This window comes from Pleurodeles waltl, chromosome 3_1, assembly GCF_031143425.1.
Source record: "Pleurodeles waltl isolate 20211129_DDA chromosome 3_1, aPleWal1.hap1.20221129, whole genome shotgun sequence".
Classification (NCBI taxonomy): domain Eukaryota; kingdom Metazoa; phylum Chordata; class Amphibia; order Caudata; family Salamandridae; genus Pleurodeles; species Pleurodeles waltl.
Window position 1 is genome coordinate 233,664,282 of NC_090440.1, and position 20,011 is coordinate 233,684,292.

The 20,011-nt window shown below is 47.5% G+C and overlaps 1 protein-coding gene across 7 annotated transcripts in view; it reads left to right on the forward strand.

The window, feature by feature from the left end:
• Positions 1-20,011, forward strand: part of MYO9A (myosin IXA) — a 1,132,274-nt gene that overhangs the window by 801,409 nt on the left and 310,854 nt on the right. For all 7 annotated transcript variants that reach the window (XM_069222286.1, XM_069222289.1, XM_069222284.1 and 4 more), the window contains 2 exons: positions 4,639-4,761; positions 4,982-5,131. In XM_069222286.1, the coding sequence (XP_069078387.1) occupies positions 4,639-4,761; positions 4,982-5,131 (273 nt within the window). The remainder of the gene's footprint in view (positions 1-4,638; positions 4,762-4,981; positions 5,132-20,011) is intronic.

The window sequence follows — 20,011 nt, forward strand, 5'->3', positions numbered from 1 at the left end:
TGGGCCCTTTCAAGTTTTAGGGATGACAATGATTTGAGCACCTAACATGCAATCTGATATGATTATAATCGTGAACTAGGAGTTATACGGTTGCGTCAGTAGGGGCGGAAAGCTATTGTAGGCATTTTTATGAAGTAGTGGGGTTAGCCCTTCCTGACCCTGATTCAGCTTATGAATGAGTAGACAAAGTGTAAAGTCTTATCGACAATGGAAAAAAGGCTATAATCTGAAAGAAAAGGAAAAGTATAAACTAGCTGTTAGGAAATACCATGCCAAAATCAAAATGGCAAAAATTAGAGTTCTTTGAGGCTAAAATTTCAGGTGCAGGTTATAAAACTAGGGACATTTTCTCCATAGTTAAAAATGTTTTCCCCCAGCACCTTGCACTAGAATCTTTGAACCCTCTACGGAAGCTAGCACCTTATTTTCAGTCTAAGATACTGATCATCCAGGCCAGTTTAGCCTCTGGCCTTCAGCCAAATGATGAGGTACTGAACATGATACAGACAAATAGGGTCTCGGTAATCAATGTGTCACCTTATGTTTTGAGCCTATTTTATTAAAAGGCTCCTTGATAGCCTTAAGGAGCATAAAATCAGACTTTCCATCGGACTCTTGTCTGCCTAACATATTTGCTTTAGGGGCTCCTGCATTTAACCCTCTGATAAATACGGTGCTTAATACATCACTTGTACCAGCCAAAGTACCAAGCTTCTGGAAGCAGGTCAAAATTCTGCCCTTGCTGAAGAAACCATCGGCAGATCCAGGGGTGCAGTCTAATTACAGACCCATTTCCCTGCTTCCATCATTTTCCAAAATAGTGGAGAAGCATGTGAATCGTCAGCTCTCCACCTGTCTGGAATCCAAACACCTGTTCCATCCAAGCCAGTCAGGTTGCAGACCCCACTTCATCACTGAGACAGCACTTCTGGAGGTTAGTGAATATATCAAAAGCACTCTAGATGTATGGGGGAAAATAGTACTGATTATGCAGCCTTTAACGCCTGATTGGCTGAAATCTAAGTTTGGTCTCTTTTTAAAATAAAGTATGATAGGTTGCAAAATTGAAGGGCCTTCATACTCTACCTTTAACATTGCTTTGCTATTGTATGGTACCGGGGACTCCCATCTTCACGACGGGGAATGATTCAAGCATGTGAATCTATGAAAAATTCCAATACTGAAAAACTACAGTTATAGGGAAGTAACTTATTTTGTTTCCTCTCTTCTCCTCTGAGCCTCAAGAACTGACAGTGGGAGTACCCCAAGGCTCCACCTTGAGCCCTACATTAATTAATGTATATCTCACTCCTCTTGCTCTGTTAGTGGATAACCTGGGTGCCAAAGTGATATCTTACACTGGTGATACTCCGCTGTTGTTCTCTTGCGGCAAGAAAGAGGGTTTTCCCGGGAATCTGATTAAAACCTACCTAACGGTTGTTTTCCACTGAATGGCTGCCCATCAGCTTAAATGCAATGCTGAAAAAACAGATCCTTTTTTGTTGGCAGTACCTTTTTGTCGCATTGGCTTTCATTATCCTAATGAGGCTGCTGGATTTGGGTGGTAGCATCCCCTGATTTGTAGGGAACTGAGTCCAGTTCCATACCATGTGACAGCTGTTGGCAAAATCTGTTTCCAGCCAGCTAGCAGCGCCTCATCTCTCCCCAAGAGCAGCGATGATTTGTGGCATCCGGGCGCCTGACAAGATGACTTCTCAGGTAAATCTTGGTAAATCAGATCTTACCCTTTTCTCTCAGTTACATTGGTCTCACACATGCAAAGACAAACAGAGGCAGGAAATGGTTCAGTAAGATTTATTGAATGAGCTAAGTCTTAAATAAAATGGCATTAAATGCAATATTTAGAATGATGAAACATAGTAGAAGCAAAATGGTGACAAGAAAAGTGAAACACAGGAAAAATCTGACCATACTGTCACTATGCGTAATATATGTGATTCCTACCTAAACTATGTTCGAGCACACCATGATAAGCCCTAATCCGCCCTTCAGGATTCGCCCCCCCCCCCCCAGAAGACATCATCCTCCATACCTGAGCAAGGAAGCCTGTTGTCTATATAGACCCTATCCCTTGTAAGCCAGGGAACTCTGTAGTCTCAGCAAGCAGCTGCAGCAAAGTCAATCAGCATGCGGTTGGCGTCATCTGGCTGGAATCTCTCACTAACGTGCATGGGACAAATTGGTGTTTTATAATAAAACAGTTGATGTTCTGAGGAAATGTCCCTGCTTAAGGATGTGTGTTTCCGTGAACATTGGAGAAGCAGTGTACCACTTGTGCTGGCAACCCTATTGTGTTGCAGCCTTGAGGAAAGCACAAAGTAAAAAGAATGTCTTGCTAAGAAGCGCAATACTTTCCTAGGTGAAAGAAAAACTATATAAATAAAATAACACCACAAATGTGGCCTATGCTGAGATAGTAAAAATGAAGCAAAATAAAATGTAATTGGGCTAAAGAGTATAAGCGGCAAACTTAGTTGCTAAAATAACGTGCCTAGAGACATCACTAAAATGGCTAGACAACATCTTCAGATACTTGGCAGACATTGTGGCCTGGAAATGCCCTGCCTCCAGGTCCTCAGGAAGGCATGGGTTGGAACGTAGGGGTTAAATTTGACGGTTGTCTGTCATTTAAGCCACAATTCAAGTCGATGGTAGGCACCTTCTTTTGGGGTGCTGCGCTCCTTGAAATAAACTTCAGGTGGTTCAGAATGCGGCAACTCGTTTCCTTTTGAATTTGCCTATAAGAGCGCATACTTCCCCTTACCTTCGCTCTCTGCACTGGCTTCTGATCACAAAGAGAATTCGGTTTAAAGCATTAGTGCTAGTGCATGGAGCATTATATTTGTCTCGTGTGAAATATCTCAGTGCAAGATTTAGATTTCACGCTCCAGCAAGAAACTTATTGGCAGCAACACCCAGAATCGGGAGGTATATCTCTGGCTTATCTAAGTGTCTCATTGATGAACAAACTCCCTCTGGAACTCTGTGCGGTTAGTAATAAAACAGTGTTTAAAAATGTTTTAAAACCTGGCTTTTCAACCAGGGGTAAATGACGGAACTCACTCTTTATTCGGACGTATGCAGTGTGCTGAGACACTCAGCAGAGTATCTGTGCACAATATAAGTCATTTTCATCAAAATGCAATGCCTAATATAACCTCCATTAGCTTGATGGGTTGGTCTAGTATTTCGTCCGGCTCAGCTATAGGCAGGTTATTGGCCCCCAACTATATTCCGATTCAAGTTGAGGTTGTGTCCTCCACCCTTTTCATATTTGCACCATACTTCACAAAAACTCGCAATACTCTAGTGTTGTCTGTCTGCAAAGTAGACTGCTAACGGCAGACTCATCCTTAAAATATTTGCCAGGTGTCAAACTGGACCCGGAAAATCTTGAGCAGTACCTCTGCAACTTTGTTGCCTCCATCATATTTCTGCCTAGATATAAGCAAACTACTCAGCCTCATCTGTGTGCAGCATCCAGCCTGTATTGCTAACAGCTTCTTCTTCACTTTATTTGAACCTGTCAGTTTGTGCACTGCCTCCAATTCCAGAAAGTATGTTTTTTAGTTGCTTATGCTGCTGTCTCCTATCTCTGTTCATCTTTGCTAAGGCCTATACGATGATCTGCTGTTGATGACCAGTTATTTCTTGTGTTTCTGCATCTATCAGATATTGTTCACTTCCCTCCTACGCTTAAAGTCTTTAATGTATTTCAACCCATCCCTGTTTAAAAAAAATAATAATATTCATTGAAGTAGACCATTCGGTCCATTAATATCACTAAGTCGCCATGTGAGTGCTCTTGGTCAATCACAGGATCCACTAATTTCCATTCAACTTTACAATTTCTTTTACTCCCAAATAACATGATTCAATTACCAAGTTGTATTCCCTTTTGTAGCCTTTTAACATGACTTGGGTTCATTATAATTCACTTGCAGCTCTGTCCAGAACATCTGTCATCTGGATAATAAAGTATATTTAAATTTGCTCATTTCCTAACTTTGGAGGGAAGACATGAAGATTGTTCATGTTGGCCCCATATCAGTAGTCTGTAGAATGAACTGGATGGGAGAAGCATTTCTAACTCACGGCTACTGGGTCGCTTACTTCTTTCTATTTGTGCTCCCTTTCTTTCTTTAAATTTTCCATTCAGAAATGTCCATTGACCATCTTAGAATAGTACTAAACTTATTTATTTTATTTTTTTAGAGCCAAAATGACCTCTCTTGTATAGCGAGGCATGAGCGTGCACGGGCAGCCATCTTGGAATACCTTTCGCTTATGAGAGTGAAGCATTCCAAGATGGCCTCCCATGCATGTGTCACCATGTGGTGACACATTGGTGAAAACCTTTTCCAAGATGGCGTTGTGTGTGTGATTGACAATGTATATAGCTTGTTATTAACGTTTTAAAGGCTTGACTTGTTAGCTGAGGCAATGTTTTGTTGCTTTTCCGTTGAAAACCCCTGTTTTGCATCAACACTGTTAAAACAACAAAAAAACAAAATTTTGCAAGACTACTCTGTTTTGTCTAAACACTTGGACTCAAATATTGTACATGCATTAATCGTGGTTTCTATTCAATAAAAGAATAATATTCTAATGTTGCAGGACTTTGTGGACCATTTTCACGTTTTGTTGAGCCGACAAGTTCTCCCTACTAAGCCATACATCCAGGATTTCTTCTGGAAAGCAAAGCATAGTCCAGAAGATTACCAAGTTGGAAGAACCATGGTATGTGTTTCTTATGTCCCTGTGTATAAAAGTGTTGGGTTTCTAATATGCGCCCTAATGTTTCTCAGTGTAATGCCTGTGTATATTAAAAGGTTAAAGCCATTCGTTTTGGGCAAAAGCACAGAGTGGGTGTAAATAAATTCAAATTTAATGAGTGAACATATCTTGAAGCAGCGATTAGTTGTTTTGTTTCTTACTGCCTTTTGTTAAATATTTACAGGTTTTTATGAAGGAGAAGGAACGGCAGCGCCTACAGGCTATGCTGCACCAAGAAGTCTTACAGCGTATCACTCTTCTCCAGAGATGGTTCAGAGCTATGCTATACCGCCAGCATTTCTTAACTATGAGGCAGGCAGCCCTGATCATACAGGTACTAAATAGAGCAACCTTTATTTTTTGTGTGTAATTTGTGTTAAGACCTTAACGACTAATAAATTCAGTGCATAGACAGGATCCATTTTTATTAAATAGAAAGCTATAAATATTACCATGTTTCATATATTTGTTGTATTAACACACACACACGAACCACCACATAAATAATCTGTCTCATAAATATTCTGTCTCACTACCCCTTTCAGAGTGCCACAGGGCAAACAAGAGTTACTGAGCCCAACCGTGGGGGTGATGCCTTTAACTCCTAATGTCCTAGGCCTGACTTACTATGGTTCCTGAGCAACTGGGCCAAGTACCCCTTCAGCACTTGACTTTCAGTAGTATCGTGGGCTGAGCAAACAAGACTTCTCTGGGAGGTAGATGCAGGGGGTGAACAAAGGCTCAAACTTAAAATACGTTCAATAGCACCAATAAATTATTGCCCAGTGAAATACTTGTTTTACGTATAAATGAGTATTTATAAACAAATACAAAGTAGTAAAATACAGCTTACCCAAACTCTCCCCTGAGGTCCGGGATCTAGTGTTTGATAGGAAGGTCCCTGTGTTGCACTTCCCTCTCACTAACAGTAGTAGTTATTCCCCATTCACTATAGGACACATTCAGTTAAGTATCACTGCTAGCCTGAATCTCAGGAGTCCCACTCTGATTCTTCTAAAGTCAAAACTGTTTCAGCTACTGAAGCACTTTGTGTCAGAACAAGTCCCCACGGAGCCTTCCATTCCTGCCGTCAGTCTTACCGCTTCTGAAAGGGTTGCGCGACAGGAGAGTGAGAAAGTTCACTCTGAAGTCACGGAGAACTGCAGCGGCTGCTGACAGTGAGTAACACTAATGGCTCTGCAGAAGCTGGCCGGCCAAAGCCGGCCAGCTTCCGATGAGATGTTAAGTTCCTCTGATCCTTCTCACAGTTAGAGAAGGACAATCACTCGGGTTCTGAGCCTCAGTCTGTGCTCGGCACACAGGTGTCCATGGTGCCCTATCCTCTCGACGATGGCACACAACCTTTCTTGTTCTTCATGGTGGCCTCAGTGTTCTTATTCTGCTCATTGGTGAAGGCCCGATCAGCACATCAGTAACTTCCATGCCACAGTGCCTCCCTCTGACATACTTGGTCGGCGAATTCACTGCACACATGGGCTACAGCACAATAAGCACAGCAGCCAAGCAGTCTTCACAACGGCCCTTTCTGGCATACAGGGACACTGACTTCACTCCGCACACTGGCTATGGTCCAATAGGCACACCAGTGATGCCAACTTTACAGCGGCCCCCTCTTGCATACGGTGTCAGTGACTTGACTCTCCACACAGACAATGTCCTGATTGGTGCAGCAGCCATCTCCTCACACCTCGCTAGGGGGAGTCCACTTGCCAAGATCTCCCATTGGACCTAGCGCCCTGCAGGTGCTCTCCTCTGCGGTCTTGGATTAGCAGGCCGACACTGGAACTCCAGCAGCAAGTCATGGATTTCCCTAAGTAATGTCCTCTCACCCAATCGGGAAACTGACAGACCTCAACCCCCAGTGCTGGTCACAGGCAGAAGTTTTGGAGAGCTTCTCTTGTTTTACATGCAGCCCGACTGGCTGCTTGACAGTTGGCAATTTAGGGGGCCTTGAGCTCCCCTTCTGATAGTTCATTCCAGACACCAAATGTAATTTAGAGTCTGACTCTTAGAAGTTTGTGTTGGGAGTCTGCTTCCTTTTGATGTGCTCACTCCTCTGTCCTCCCCTTTGTCCAGAAAGCAGTCTCTCACAGCAGGAGAGATACTGAATCTGATAGCCCCCCAACCCAGGTCATGGGAGTGACTAAAGGTTCACATCTGGATGTCAATCTCATTGATATGTGCATTGAAAGGTTATCCCAGGGCCCGAGCCCTACTCTTTTTTTTCCCCAGCATTTCTTTATTGACTTTTTAAACAAACAGGGAACATTGCAAGAGATGACACATGGGTGACAGCACTGCACAGAACTACCTGGGTAATGAGAACCATTCAAGAGCTGGTAAACTAAGTGGCTAACCAAGACCTGGAGCGTACGCATTACCAATATTCCAGATTCTAGCACCCTTTGAGAACAATGTAATGCCGCCCCACCTCTGTGGGGAAAGTATGGAGGGAAAGCCCTCTGAGAGGAGTACCAGGGGAGTATGCTGCAAGGGGAGGATTGCATTCACTGGGAATCCCCTAGGCTGTCAGATGGGTGAAATAGCTATATGTCTAGTCAGCAGCTGAGCAACACATCCCATGAAGTTCTGGCCATGGTTTTGCTCTCCGCCCATTTGTGTATCTTAACCTTGGGAGTGGGACTGGAGAAAAACAGCAATAGATACGCTCACACTGGGGGGTCAGAACTGTGAGCAAGAAAGGGGTACCACACTTCCTCAAATGCGTGTAGTTTATAGCTGAGTTTATACATGATTCGTTCGTGGATGGCAACTCTTTGGAGATCAAGTTAGCATTCGGAATGAGACGCAAGGTTGCCTCCAGTGGTAGAGGATTGTAAGGAAATGCCTCCTTGGCATGGTTACCCCCTGACTTTTTGCCTTTGCTGATGCCAAGTTTTGGTTTGAAAGTGTGCTGAGGCCTGCTAACCAGGCCCCAGCACCAGTGTTCTTTCCCTAACCTGTACCTTTGTCTCCACAATTGGCACATCCTGGCATCCATGTAAGTCCCTTGTAACTGGTACCCCTGGTACCAAGGGCCCTGATGCCAGGGAAGGTCTCTAAGGGCTGCAGCATGTCTTATGCCACCCTGGGGACCCCTCACTCAGCACAGACACACTGCTTGCCAGCTTGTGTGTGCTGGTGGGGAGAAAATGACTAAGTCGACATGGCACTCCCCTCAGGGTGCCATGCCAACCTCACACTGCCTATGGCATAGATAAGTCACCCCTCTAGAAGGCCTTACAGCCCTAAGGCAGGATGCACTATACCACAGGTGAGGGCATAGGTGCATGAGCACTATGCCCCTACAGTGTCTAAGCAAAACCTTAGACATTGTAAGTGCAGGGTAGCCATAAGAGTATATGGTCTGGGAGTCTGTCATACACGAACTCCACAGCACTATAATGGCTACACTGAAAACTGGGAAGTTTGGTATCAAACTTCTCAGCACAATAAATGCACACTGATGCCAGTGTACATTTTATTGTGAAATACACCCAGAGGACATCTTAGAGATTCCCCCTGAAAACATACCCGACTTCCAGTGTGGGCTGACTAGTTTCACCAGCCTGCCACACACCAGACATGTTGCTGGCCACATAGGGAGAGTGCCTTTGTCACTCTGGCCAGGAACAAAGCCTGTACTGGGTGGAGGTGCTTCTCACCTCCCCCTGCAGGAACTGTAACACCTCCCGGTGAGCCTCAAAGGCTCACCGCCTTTGTTACAGCGCCACAGGGCATCCCAGCTAGTGGAGATGCCCGCCCCCTCCGGCCACGGCCCCACTTTTGGTGGCAAGGCCGGAGGAGATAATGAGAAAAACAAGGAGGCGTCACTGGCCAGTCAGGACAACCCCTAAGGTGTCCTGAGCTGAGGTAACTCTGACTTTTAGAAATCCTCCATCTTGCAGATGGAGGATTCCCCCAATAGGATTAGGGATGTGCCCCCCTCCCCTCAGGGCGGAGGCACAAAGAGGATGTAGCCACCCTCAGGGCTGGTAGCCATTGGCTACTAACCCCCCCAGACCTAAACACACCCCTAAATTGAGTATTTAGGGGCCCCCAGAACCAAGCAAGACAGATTCCTACAACCTGAAGACGAAGAAGGACTGCTGACCTGAAGCCCTGCAGAGAAGACGGAGACACCAACTGCTTTGGCCCCAGCCCTACCGGCCTGTCTCCCCACTTCAAGAACAACTGCAACAGCGACGCATCCCACAGGGTCCAGCGACCTGTGAAGCCTCAGAGGACTACCCTGCATCTAAAAGGACCAAGAACTCCCGAGGACTGCGGCCCTGTTCCAAAGAAACTGCAACTTTGCAATAAAGAAGCAACTTTTAAAGACCACATGTTTCCCGCCGGAAGCGTGAGACTTTCCACTCTGCACCCGACGCCCCCGGCTCGACCTGCGGAGAACCAACACTACAGGGAGGGCTCCCCGGCGACTGCGACCCTGTGAGTAGCCATAGTTGACCCCCCTGAGCCCCCCAGCGACGCCTGCAGAGGGAAGTCGGAGGCTCCACCTGACTGCGACTGCCTGCTTCAAAGAACCTGAAGCCTGGTAAAGACACTGCACCTGCAGCCCCCAGGACCTGCCTGCATCGCTAAAGATGCCCCTGGGTCTCCCATTGAAACCTATTGCAAACCTGACGCCTGTTTGCACTCTGCACCCGGCCACCCCTGTGCCGCTGAGGGTGTACTTTTTGTGCTGACTTGCTTTACTTACCTGCAAAACTAACAAATACTTACATCTGCCAGGAACTGTTGAATTTTGCACTGTGTCCAATTTTAAAATAGCTTATTGCCATTTTTGCCAAAACTGTACATGATATTGTGTTGATTCAAAGTTCCTAAGATACCTGAGTGAAATACCTTTCATTTGAAGTATTACTTGTAAATCTTGAACCTGTGGTTCTTAAAATAAACTAAGAAAATATATTTTTCTATATAAAAACCTATTGGCCTGGAATTGTCTTTGAGTGTGTGTTCCTCATTTATAGACTGTGTGTGTACAACAAATGCTTAACACTACCCTCTGATAAGCCTACTGCTCGACCACACTACCACAAAATAGAGCATTAGAATTATCTCTTTTTGCCACTATCTTACCTCTAAGGGGAACCTTTGGACTCTGTGCATGCTATTTCTTACTTTGAAATAGTACATGCAGAGCCAACTTCCTACAAGGATGCACAGCTGAACGGTCGCTAGTGTGTTGACCAGCAGTCGATGTTCATCAGACCACAAGTCGGGGAGATCTGAGACATTGTGGAGAAGGGCGAGTTGGGGGGATGGCAGGATCCAGGCACAATCACATCACCAAAGCCCTTCCCACACATAATCCCAGAAGGTGGAAAGAGCCGGACTGGACCATAATATGTGAAACAGATTACAGGGATCAGCACTGCACTGCCAGCGGAGATCATGGGGCTGGTGTTTCCCATGTTTACGTTTCCAGGAGTCCCAGTAAAATATAAGAATTTCAGGCGCGTTCCCTGAAGAGCATGGTCAGTGAACAAATATGCTCAGGCATTTGGGGTGTAGGTCTTCCCTAGAAGCAGCTGCCATCGGAGTCTGAGTAGGGAAGGAATGTAGGGCTTTGGTAAGTACCCGCTACCAAATTGACCCAGAGCCTGTAGTTATTGAAGAAGGGGCGATACCGCCAATTCTACTGGGTAACACCGGAGACAGTGAGTCAATTGGCGGTAGTGCCAAAGATCAATGGCTCGAAACCTGAATTCCACTTTGGCTATTTGAAACGATTTAAGACTCCCTCAGTTGATGAGCTGTTCAAGCCGCTGTAGGCCTTCCGGCATTCTAGGACACCCAGTAAAAGGGCTGTCCAGCTATATGAAGAGCCACATTATCCATAACTGGGCATTGTGCAGAAAGATGGGGAAAGGGTGAAATGGTAGTGAGTTTGAGCGTCTCTCCATGCTGTTGCAACCAAACTTTGGTTTGAGACTTTGATTGCGCTGGTAGGGAGGCAGTCCCAGTCTTGGGGAGTTGAGGAGGTGGCGCTCCAGGTGTGCCCAAAATGGGGGCTCCCGGACTAAGTGCCAGCCCTAGTCTATATGATACTCTTTATCAGTCCCATCACCTTCTGAGATGTGTCTAGGCCCCTTTCCAGTGATTTCTTCCAGAATCAAACTGCACCCTTTTGAAGTGCTCTGAAGAGTCTGGCTCTTTCCTGTAGTGTGTCCCACTGAGGTCTCGGGAATGCAGCAATGCACAAATCTCTCTAGGTGTATTCCTCTACTGCCTTATGTTCCTCCAGTCAGTCCTTGGTCTCCCACAATAGAACCCAAAGTCTTCCATGTATTGTACCATTCACAGGCACCCATGTATGCAAAATGCAACATAGTAACTTGATGTAGGCCAAGGGTGAGTTAGCACACAACAGTGGAATTTTACAAGTGATCCTGTAGATCTCCCTCTAGTGATAGCGCTGGACATGGAATGCTTCCATCACTGCGTGACAAAAGCAGTAGCTTTTTCCACCACTATGAGAGTAGCCCTTTGGCACCCTCCCAGTCTGAGACCACAGTCCATGAGACAGGCCAATGTCATTACACACTCGCATAGTTCGTGTTCAGTCATTCAATCAAGGATTTATAGAGCGCACTGATCGCCCGTTAGGGTCTCAAGGCGCTGGGGGGGTGAGCTACTGGTCGTAAAGCCATGTCTTGAGGCGTTTCCTGAATGTCAACAGGTCTTGGGTCTGGCGAAGGTGGAGCGGTAGGGAGTTCCAGGTCTTGGCGGCTAGGTGAGAGAAGGATCTTCCTGCGGTGGTGCGGCGGATGCAGGGGATGGAGGCGAGGATGGCGGAGCGAAGATTGCGGGTGGAGGTGTGGAAGGTGAGTCTGTCGTTGAGGTAGACTGGGCCTGTGTCGTGGAGGGCCTTGTGTGCGTGGATGAGGAGTTTGAAGGTGATCGTCTTTGATGCCGGTAGCCAGTGAAGGTTTCTGAGGTGGGGGTAAATGTGGTCGCGGCATGGGATGTCCAGAATGAGGCGGGCGGATGCGTTCTGGATTCTTTGCAGCTTTGTTAGGAGTTTGGTTGTTATTCCTGCATATAGGGCTTTCCGTGGTCCAATCGGCTGCTGACCAGGGTGTGGGTGACAGTTTTCCTGGTTTCTACAGGAATCCACTTGAAGATTTTGTGGAGCATGCAGAGAGTGTTGTAGCAGGAAGAGGAGATGGCATTGACCTGCTGAGTCATGCTGAGTGTAGAGTCCAAGATGAAGCCTAGGTTGCGTGCGTGGGTGGTGGGTGAGGGCGCGGTTCCTAGGGAGGTGGGCCACCAGGAGTCATTCCAAGTTGAGGGGTTGTGCCAAAGATGAGGATTTCTGTCTTCTCTGTGTTTAACTTGAGGTGGCTTGATTCCATCCAGCTGGCGATGGAATGAAGTCCTTGTGGAGGTTGTTCTTTGCAGTTGTAGGGTCTTTCGTGAGAGAGAGGATGAGCTGAGTGTCGTCTGCGTAGGAATCTATGTTGATGTGGTGGGTTTGTGCGATGCTGGCGAGGGGGGCCATGTAAACGTTGAAGAACGTGGGGCTGAGCGAAGATCCTTGGGGAACGCCACAGATGATTCTGGAGGCTTCTGACAGGAACGGTGGGAGGCAGACTCTCTGGGTTCTGCCTGAGAGAAATGACGAGATCCAGTTGAGTGCCTTGTCGTGGATTCCAGCGTTGTGGAGGCGTGTGCGGAGAGTGTGATGACATACCATGTCGATGGCTGCGGAGAGGTCAAGGAGGATGAGTGCTGCTGTTTCTCCTTGGTAAAGCATGGTCCTAATGTTGTCTGTGGCAGCAATGAGTGCAGTCTTGGTGCTGTGGTTTCTGCGGAATCCGGATTGGGAGGTGTTGAGTACCTTGCTGTCTTCCAGGAACCGGGATAGTTGGCTATTTACAATTTTTTCGATGACCTTGGCTGGGAAGGGGAGGAGGGAGATCGGCCGGTAGTTCTTGGGGTCATCTGGGTCTGCCTTTGGTTTCTTCAGTAGGGCGTTGATTTCTGCATGCTTCCATCTTTCTGGGAAGGTGGCTGACTCGAAGGAGCTGTTGATGGTTTTGCAGAGGTGGGGGGCGATGATGATGTTTGCCTTATTGAAGATATGGTGGGGGCAGGGGTCCGATGGTGATCCGGAGTGGATGGAGGCCATGGTGGTGGCGGTGTCCTCTATGTTGACGGGGGTCCAGGTGTGGAGGAGGTGGGTGTTGCTTGGAGCGCTGGGTTCTTGGGTGTTTGTAGTCAGCTGGTGGGTCTGGGGTTTGAAGCTATTGTGGATTTCTTCTATCTTTCGACGGAAGTGGGTTGCCAGTGAGTTGCAGAACTCCTGTCATGACAGGGGTTCGTTGGAGCAGGTCCTGGGGGTGGAGAGCTCATTGACAATGCCGAAGAGCTCTTTACTGTAGTGAGAGTTGGCGTCGATGCAGTTTTTGAAGTGGGTCCTTTTGGTGGTGCGGATCAGTTGGTGATGTTTGCGTAGGGCATCCTTGAAAGCGATGTGGTTGGAGTTGGTAGGGTCAAGGTGCCAGGTTTTTTCCATTCTGCGACATAGCCGTTTGGATTCCTGTAGTTCTGGGGTGAACCAGCTGGCCTTGAGTCTGTGGGAGGTGTTTGGGGGGTTTTTGAGCGGTGCAAGGGTGTTGGCGCAATCTTCTATCCAGCGATGCAGGTTGGTGGTGGCTGTGTTGGGGTCCGGGGGTCCCAGGAGGTGGGGCCCGGGCAAGAGTGGAGATCAGTTGATCCGTTGATATTTTGCTCCAATTGCGTCGGGGTGTTGTGTGCGGTGGTGGTGAGTGACTGGTTTCTGGTAGGAGAAGTGGATGCAGCTGTGGTCTGTCCAGCTGAGTTCGGTGGTGTGGCTGAAAGATATGTGGTTGTTGGCTGAGAAGATGGGGTCTAGTGTGTGGCCTGCGGGGTGGGTGGGTGTAGTGACAAGTTGCTGGTGGCCGAAGTTGTCGAGGTTGTTGATTAGGTTGGTGGTGTTGATATCGTTGTTATTTTCAAGGTGGAGGTTTAGGTCACCGAGGAGGATGTAGTCTGTTGAGGCGAGGGCTTGGGAGCTGATGGCGTCGGCGATGTCGTCACAGAACTGCGTTCTGGGTCCAGGGGGTCTGTAGACCAGTGTTCCTCTGAGTGTGTTGTTGGCGTTGATGTGGATTTTGAAGTGGGGGTGCTCGGCAGAGTTGATGGTGTCGTGGGAGTTGGTGTTCTTGTGGACTATGGCGATTCCTCCTCCTGGTCTGTTGATTGGGTCTCTTCTGGTGATCTTGTAGTTTTCTGGTATGGCTATGGCTACGTCTGGTTCTGAGGCCGAATTCATCCAGGTTTCGGTGAGGAATGCGACGTCGGGCGAGTATGCAGTCAGGAGGTCCCAGAGTTCAATTGCATGTTTGTGGACGGAGCAGGTGTTACGTAGGATGCATCTTAGGCGGTTTTGTCTGTTTTGATTTGGAGTTAGGTTGCAGGTGAAATTGCAGGCTTTGCAGGAGAAGGGTCCTTTGGTGCGCGTCGGTGTGGACTGGAAGCAGATAGAGGGATGTCCTGGATTAAGGGCGTGGAGTTAATTGGCAGTGTAAAGGTGTTCGGTGGCACGGGAGGCGTGTTCGCCAGGGGGTCTGGCGCTGGGCGCGGTCTTGGCGCAGACGGGCTTGCCTTTGGTGCGCCCACTGCGCGCATCCGCGCTGTGGCCGGCATAAGAGGGGAGGTGGGAGGGAGTGGCAGCTGGGAGGAGTGAGGGGAACCTCCAATGGAAGTGCGGGGTGGGGGCAGCAGGAGTCAGGAGCGGGAAGAGCTCCAAGGAGGAAGGAGGGGGGCAGGGCCTTCCGGGAGAGGAGAAGCCAAGAAGCCCAAACAAGCCTAGACAAGCCCAAACAAGCCAAAACTTGAAGTCATGTGATGGCTGTAGCTGGCTGGGATCACCACAATTAAGGAGGACAATATCAAATGGCTCAGGTGGATAGTTGTAGCTGTCTAGATTCACCACCTGTAGGCAGATTGGTCCTGTGAACTATTTATTGCTTCATTTCCTGTAGCATTCCTTACCAATGCTGGAGGCATGCTGCTAGTATTGATGGGAATCTTCTCTCAACCCATCACACTCTCAGTATAACAGACTATTGTTTATTTGCTGACATGACCTTCAAGCTATGCCATTGTCCCTTTCCGCACAACAATATTTTAGCTGTGATACTTCAAGTGGCCACATTTACTCTTGTAGTTACCAAAACATGGGTATTTATTTTTCTTTGTGTGTTGATGGCATACCTACTAGCACACTCCTGCTCTTTCATGCTTCCTGTTGAACTGTAATTGTATCTTATATATTCTTGCAGTGATGAAACTTGAAATGCTGTTTTAAAAGTAGAATATTTGAAGGTAGAATTTGATGCTATATGTCTCGGAAATATTGTTTACTGATCAGCATTTATGGTCAGTTATATGCTCCCCCATGAGCTTGGTCATTGCTATATAAAAGTTAAAATAAGTGTACCCAGACATTTTAGGACGGTTCCAGTCCCGTTAATTGAAACTCTTTAAATTTTAGGCTCGTAGTTGGTAAATTGTCTGCCAAATACACCTCTCTTTTTGCTCTGCTAAAAGCACAGTACAGGGAAATTTGATGAATGTGTTGCATTTTACCAATTCAGTGCAGTCTGTGAAACAGTAATCAATTCCAAATGAATTGGGTATAGTGTGAGATGGATTACTGCTTGTAGCTGATCAAGAAAGCCATTGTTTAGGAATTACCAGATACATATTAATCGATAGATTAAAGAACAAACAAGGGTATGAGGGCAATTCTGTATTGCCTTTATGTAAACGTCTCTGAGTAATGGGTCTTTCACTTACATTTTTACTAATTGTAGATGTAGTCCATTGGAAATATAATATTCACACATATAGATATATATGTAGGAAGGTGGTCTGGTGTGTGGTAGACACCTTTGGTGTTGCACCTTATACCAGGTCCAGGCAACCCCTATTAGTTAGTGAAACAGTGTCTAGAAAGCCAGGGCCCTCTAGTGGTAGCTGTGGTGAGCAGCCAAGAGTTATCTAGGAGGAGTGTAAAGTACTTGCAATACCACAGCAGTCACACAGTAACTTATCACACATGAAAGGAGCTACACAATGTTGCAAAAATAAAGGTACTTTATTACAGTAACACTAAACTAGATTACTTATAGGCAGTCCCCCAACTAGAGGTAAGTACACACTATATATACATGACCATGCATTAGGAATTAGCCTAGAAAAACAACAAGCATTGGCAAGAAATACTAGAAAATAGCTAGGGCCATACTGTGGGTGTGGGGAGGTGTGCTAACCATATTCTAAAATAGTGGAATGTGAAGTTAGGTCTCTCACCCAAGGATGTGAAATAGTTGGAAGGGAGCTGGGAGAACTCGGGAACCCAAGAGGTGAGTACCTAGGTGACCCCCAGCGACCATGAGAGTAGAGGTAAGTTACCTGGCCTTCCCTAAAAACTAACAAGGGGATTTGGACAAGGAAGATTGCCAGACAAGAACCAGTCCAGTGGAACCCAATGGTGGATTCCGGAAAACAAGGACCTGCAAGAGAAGGGGTCAGAATCCAGTCTACCATAGAGTGTCCAGGTGAGGCAGCAGCCACCACCCACACTTCTGTGGATGAAGATCCAGGTCGACGAGGGAAGAAGATAAGCTGTGGAGCCCAGGAGCAGAGGGAGGCCCTTGGAGTTTTGCAGATGATGTCCGACGCCAGTCGCCTTGTTGCAGATGGTCAGTGGTCAGGAGGACCACCAACCAGCCTTGGCAAATGCACATCTAGGCAGAAGAGAATTTGCAGCGAAGAAGACCAGCAAGGTCCAGGGGACTCAACCCTTGGAGGGGAGTCTAGACTGACCCTCAGCAGTTGGGAGAGCCAGCAGAAGCAGTCCTAACTCCAACCGGCAATTCACTGGCAGCAGGCACAGTAAGTTGCAGTGAGGCCCAGTAAGCACACCTGGAGAGGAGACCCACGTCGCTGGAAAAGCAGAGGAGAGACTGTTCTTGCAAGGGTGAAGTGCTGGAGGCCGTGGCTACTTGCAGCCTCAAGATCTCTTGGAACAGGAGTCAACAAGACTTGATTGCTTCTAGAATCACGGTGCACAGGGGTACTGTCCTGCAAGGAGTGAGGCAAGGGCTCACTATCTCCCAAGATGGACAGAGGCCAGAGGGAGCCACTCAAGACCACCACCTGTGTTGGAGTATCCACGCAGTTCCTTTGAAGAGCAGATCCCAGCAGCCGGGCGGAAGTCATTGCCTTAGGTGCCTGCGGATGCAGGGGAGTGACTCCTTCACTCCAAGGGGGATTCCTATTTGATTCTTTGGTGCAGCTAAAGTCTTGCCAACCCCAGAGGATGTACAGCTGTGGAAATGTTGCAATTACTGGAAGGAGCTGAAGAAACAATGTTGCAAGGCGAGGTCGCCTCTGGAGTTGCAAGCTTGTTTGGTTCCTTTGAAGTCCAGCAGCGGTTCCGGTGGCCAGGAGCAGAAGAGGTCAATGCAGATGAGTCCTCACGGAGTCTTGCATGCCGAATCTTTGGAGCCACCCGCATGGGAATGCCAAAATAGCCCTAACAGGGGGCTTGGTCACTCTACAGGATGACCACCTATCAAAGGAATCACTGACGTAGGTCACCTGTCCTGACCAGCCAGATGCTCCCAGGGGCCTCTGCACATCTTGTTTCCAAGATGGCAGAATCAAGTGGCCACCTGGAGGAGCTCTGGGCACCATCACTGGGGTGGTGATGGGCAAGGCCTTTCCTTTGTGTGGTTTTGCACCAGAGCAGGTACCGGGGGTCTCTGGACTGGTGCAAGGAGGGCACCAAATGTGCCCTTTAAAGCAAGCCGGTGACGTGGTGAGGATACCCCTTCTCAGCCTTGTAATATCGGTTTCCAAGGGAGAGGATGTTGCCCCCAATTCCACCTGCTTGAGCTGGTCAAGCAGCAGCAGGGCAGAAACCTGTCTGAGGGGCTGCACTGTGTGGGCTGCCCACAAACACTAGAAGACTGGTAGGAGCAACACTGGGTTCCTTTAAGAAGCCCCCAGAGTTAATTGAATCATGCCACTAATACTGGCATTAGTATTGTGGTATAATTTTGACATGTTTGATACCAAACGTGCCTGGGTTCAGAGTTACCATTATGTGGCCAGTACACGGGTAAAATGGCTTTCCTGCACTTACAGAGTCCAGTGCATTGGAACTGGAGTTTGTAGGGGCACCCATGCTCATACAGGGGTGCCCTCAGACACAGGGACCTGCACCCTGCCTTCTGGGCTAGGAGGGCCTACCATAGGGGTGACTTCAAGTGACCTGATGCAGTACCAGAATAAAAGGGTGCATGCACCTTTTCGTGCTGGCTGCAATGGCAGGCCTGCAGACACAGTCTGCATGGGCTCCCATGGGTGGCATAATGCATGCTGCAGCCAATGGGGGACCTCTGGTGTACCACTTCCATGGGTACTTACATACCACATACTAGGGACTTACAGGGGTTAACCAGTATACCAATTGTGGGGTGTAAAGGGTACCAAAGCAACAAAATTTAGAGGAGCGAGCAGAATCACCTGGGTTCCTGGTTAGCAGGATCCCAGTGAAAACAGTCTAAAAACACTGATAAACAGGCAAAAAGTGAAGGTAACCATGCCAAAAAGAATTCCTTTCCTACAAGATATATATATATATATATATATATATATATGTATATATATATATATATATATATATATATGTGTGTTCGGTGGCATGTGTAGCTGCAGATACACATGCTGTGCATTATCCTGCCATCTAGTGTTGGGCTCGGAGTGTTACAAGTTGTTTTTCTTCGAAGAAGTCTTTTCGAGTCACGAGACCGCTTTCGGCTCCATTGCGCATGGGTGTCGACTCCATCTTAGATTGTTTTCTTTCCGCCATCGGGTTCGGACGTGTTCCTCTTCGCTCCGTATTTCGAATCGGGAAAGTTAGCTAAATATCGAAAATTCAACGGTATTGTTCTCGCTCGGTACCGGTTTAGTGTTATCGTATCGGCACCGATCGCAGAAGTGCTCCGGCGGCCCTTCGGGGCTTCCATTCTTCAGCGGGGCCTGGTCGGCCCGACCGCATCCGTCATCGAAGACTAATGGACTGGACCCCCTTCCGCTTCTGTCCAAAGTGCCACTTGAAGTATCCTTATACAGACCAACACCTGGTCTGTAATCTGTGTTTATCACCAGAACACAGGGAGGTACTTGTGAGGCCTGTCAAGCATTTCGATCAGAAAGACCCTACGTGATCGACGAGCGAGAAGAATGCAAATGGCGTCGACACCGAGAGAACAACTTGACGCTGAGGAGGAAGAAACTATTTCCATCCAGGGGATGGACTCTGACGATTCCGAAAGTGAGCGACCCACGACGATGCAGAAAACAATGAGTAAAACTGCCCCGTCCAAAACTCACACAAAAATCGTTAAGGCCAAGGGGACGCCACCGCCAGCAGGCCATGGCTCAACCCATCGAAAAGAAGGTGACCAAACATCGGCACCGAAAAAGGCCAAAGATTTGCCGAAGACTTCCGACTCCAGTCGAGATTCCGTCACCGAAGGATCTCAACACCGAGAGTTCGACTCACCCAAGGTGAGAAAAATAACGTTGGAACCGAAAAAGACTTTATCGGAAACATCGGTACCGAAAAGAGCGGCTTCGGAGCCAAAAAGAAGCTCTTACACAGAAGAGCAAGGACTTTCCAGCCAAATGCATGAAAAACACAGATTTGAGCAGGAAATAAGTATGGTTGAACCAGACCATACGCAAAGGAGGTTGCATATCCAGAAAGAGACTGGAAAAATACAAACTCTCCCTCCAATTAAAACAAAAAGAAAGCTGGCATTTCAAGAGACAGAAATGCAGCCCAAGGCGAAGGTGGCCAGAGAAAACCCCCCACCACCAAGGTTTTCGCCACAACCTTCCCCACTACACTCACCACAGCTGTCTCCAGTGGGAACACCTCCAATGCAGTCACCTATGCATACAGGGATGACACAGGATGATCCAGATGCATGGGACTTGTATGATGCACCAGTATCAGATAACAGTCCTGATTGTTACCCAACAAAACCGTCACCTCCAGAGGACAGTACTGCATATACGCAGTTACTATCAAGGGCAGCTATGTTCCACAATGTAG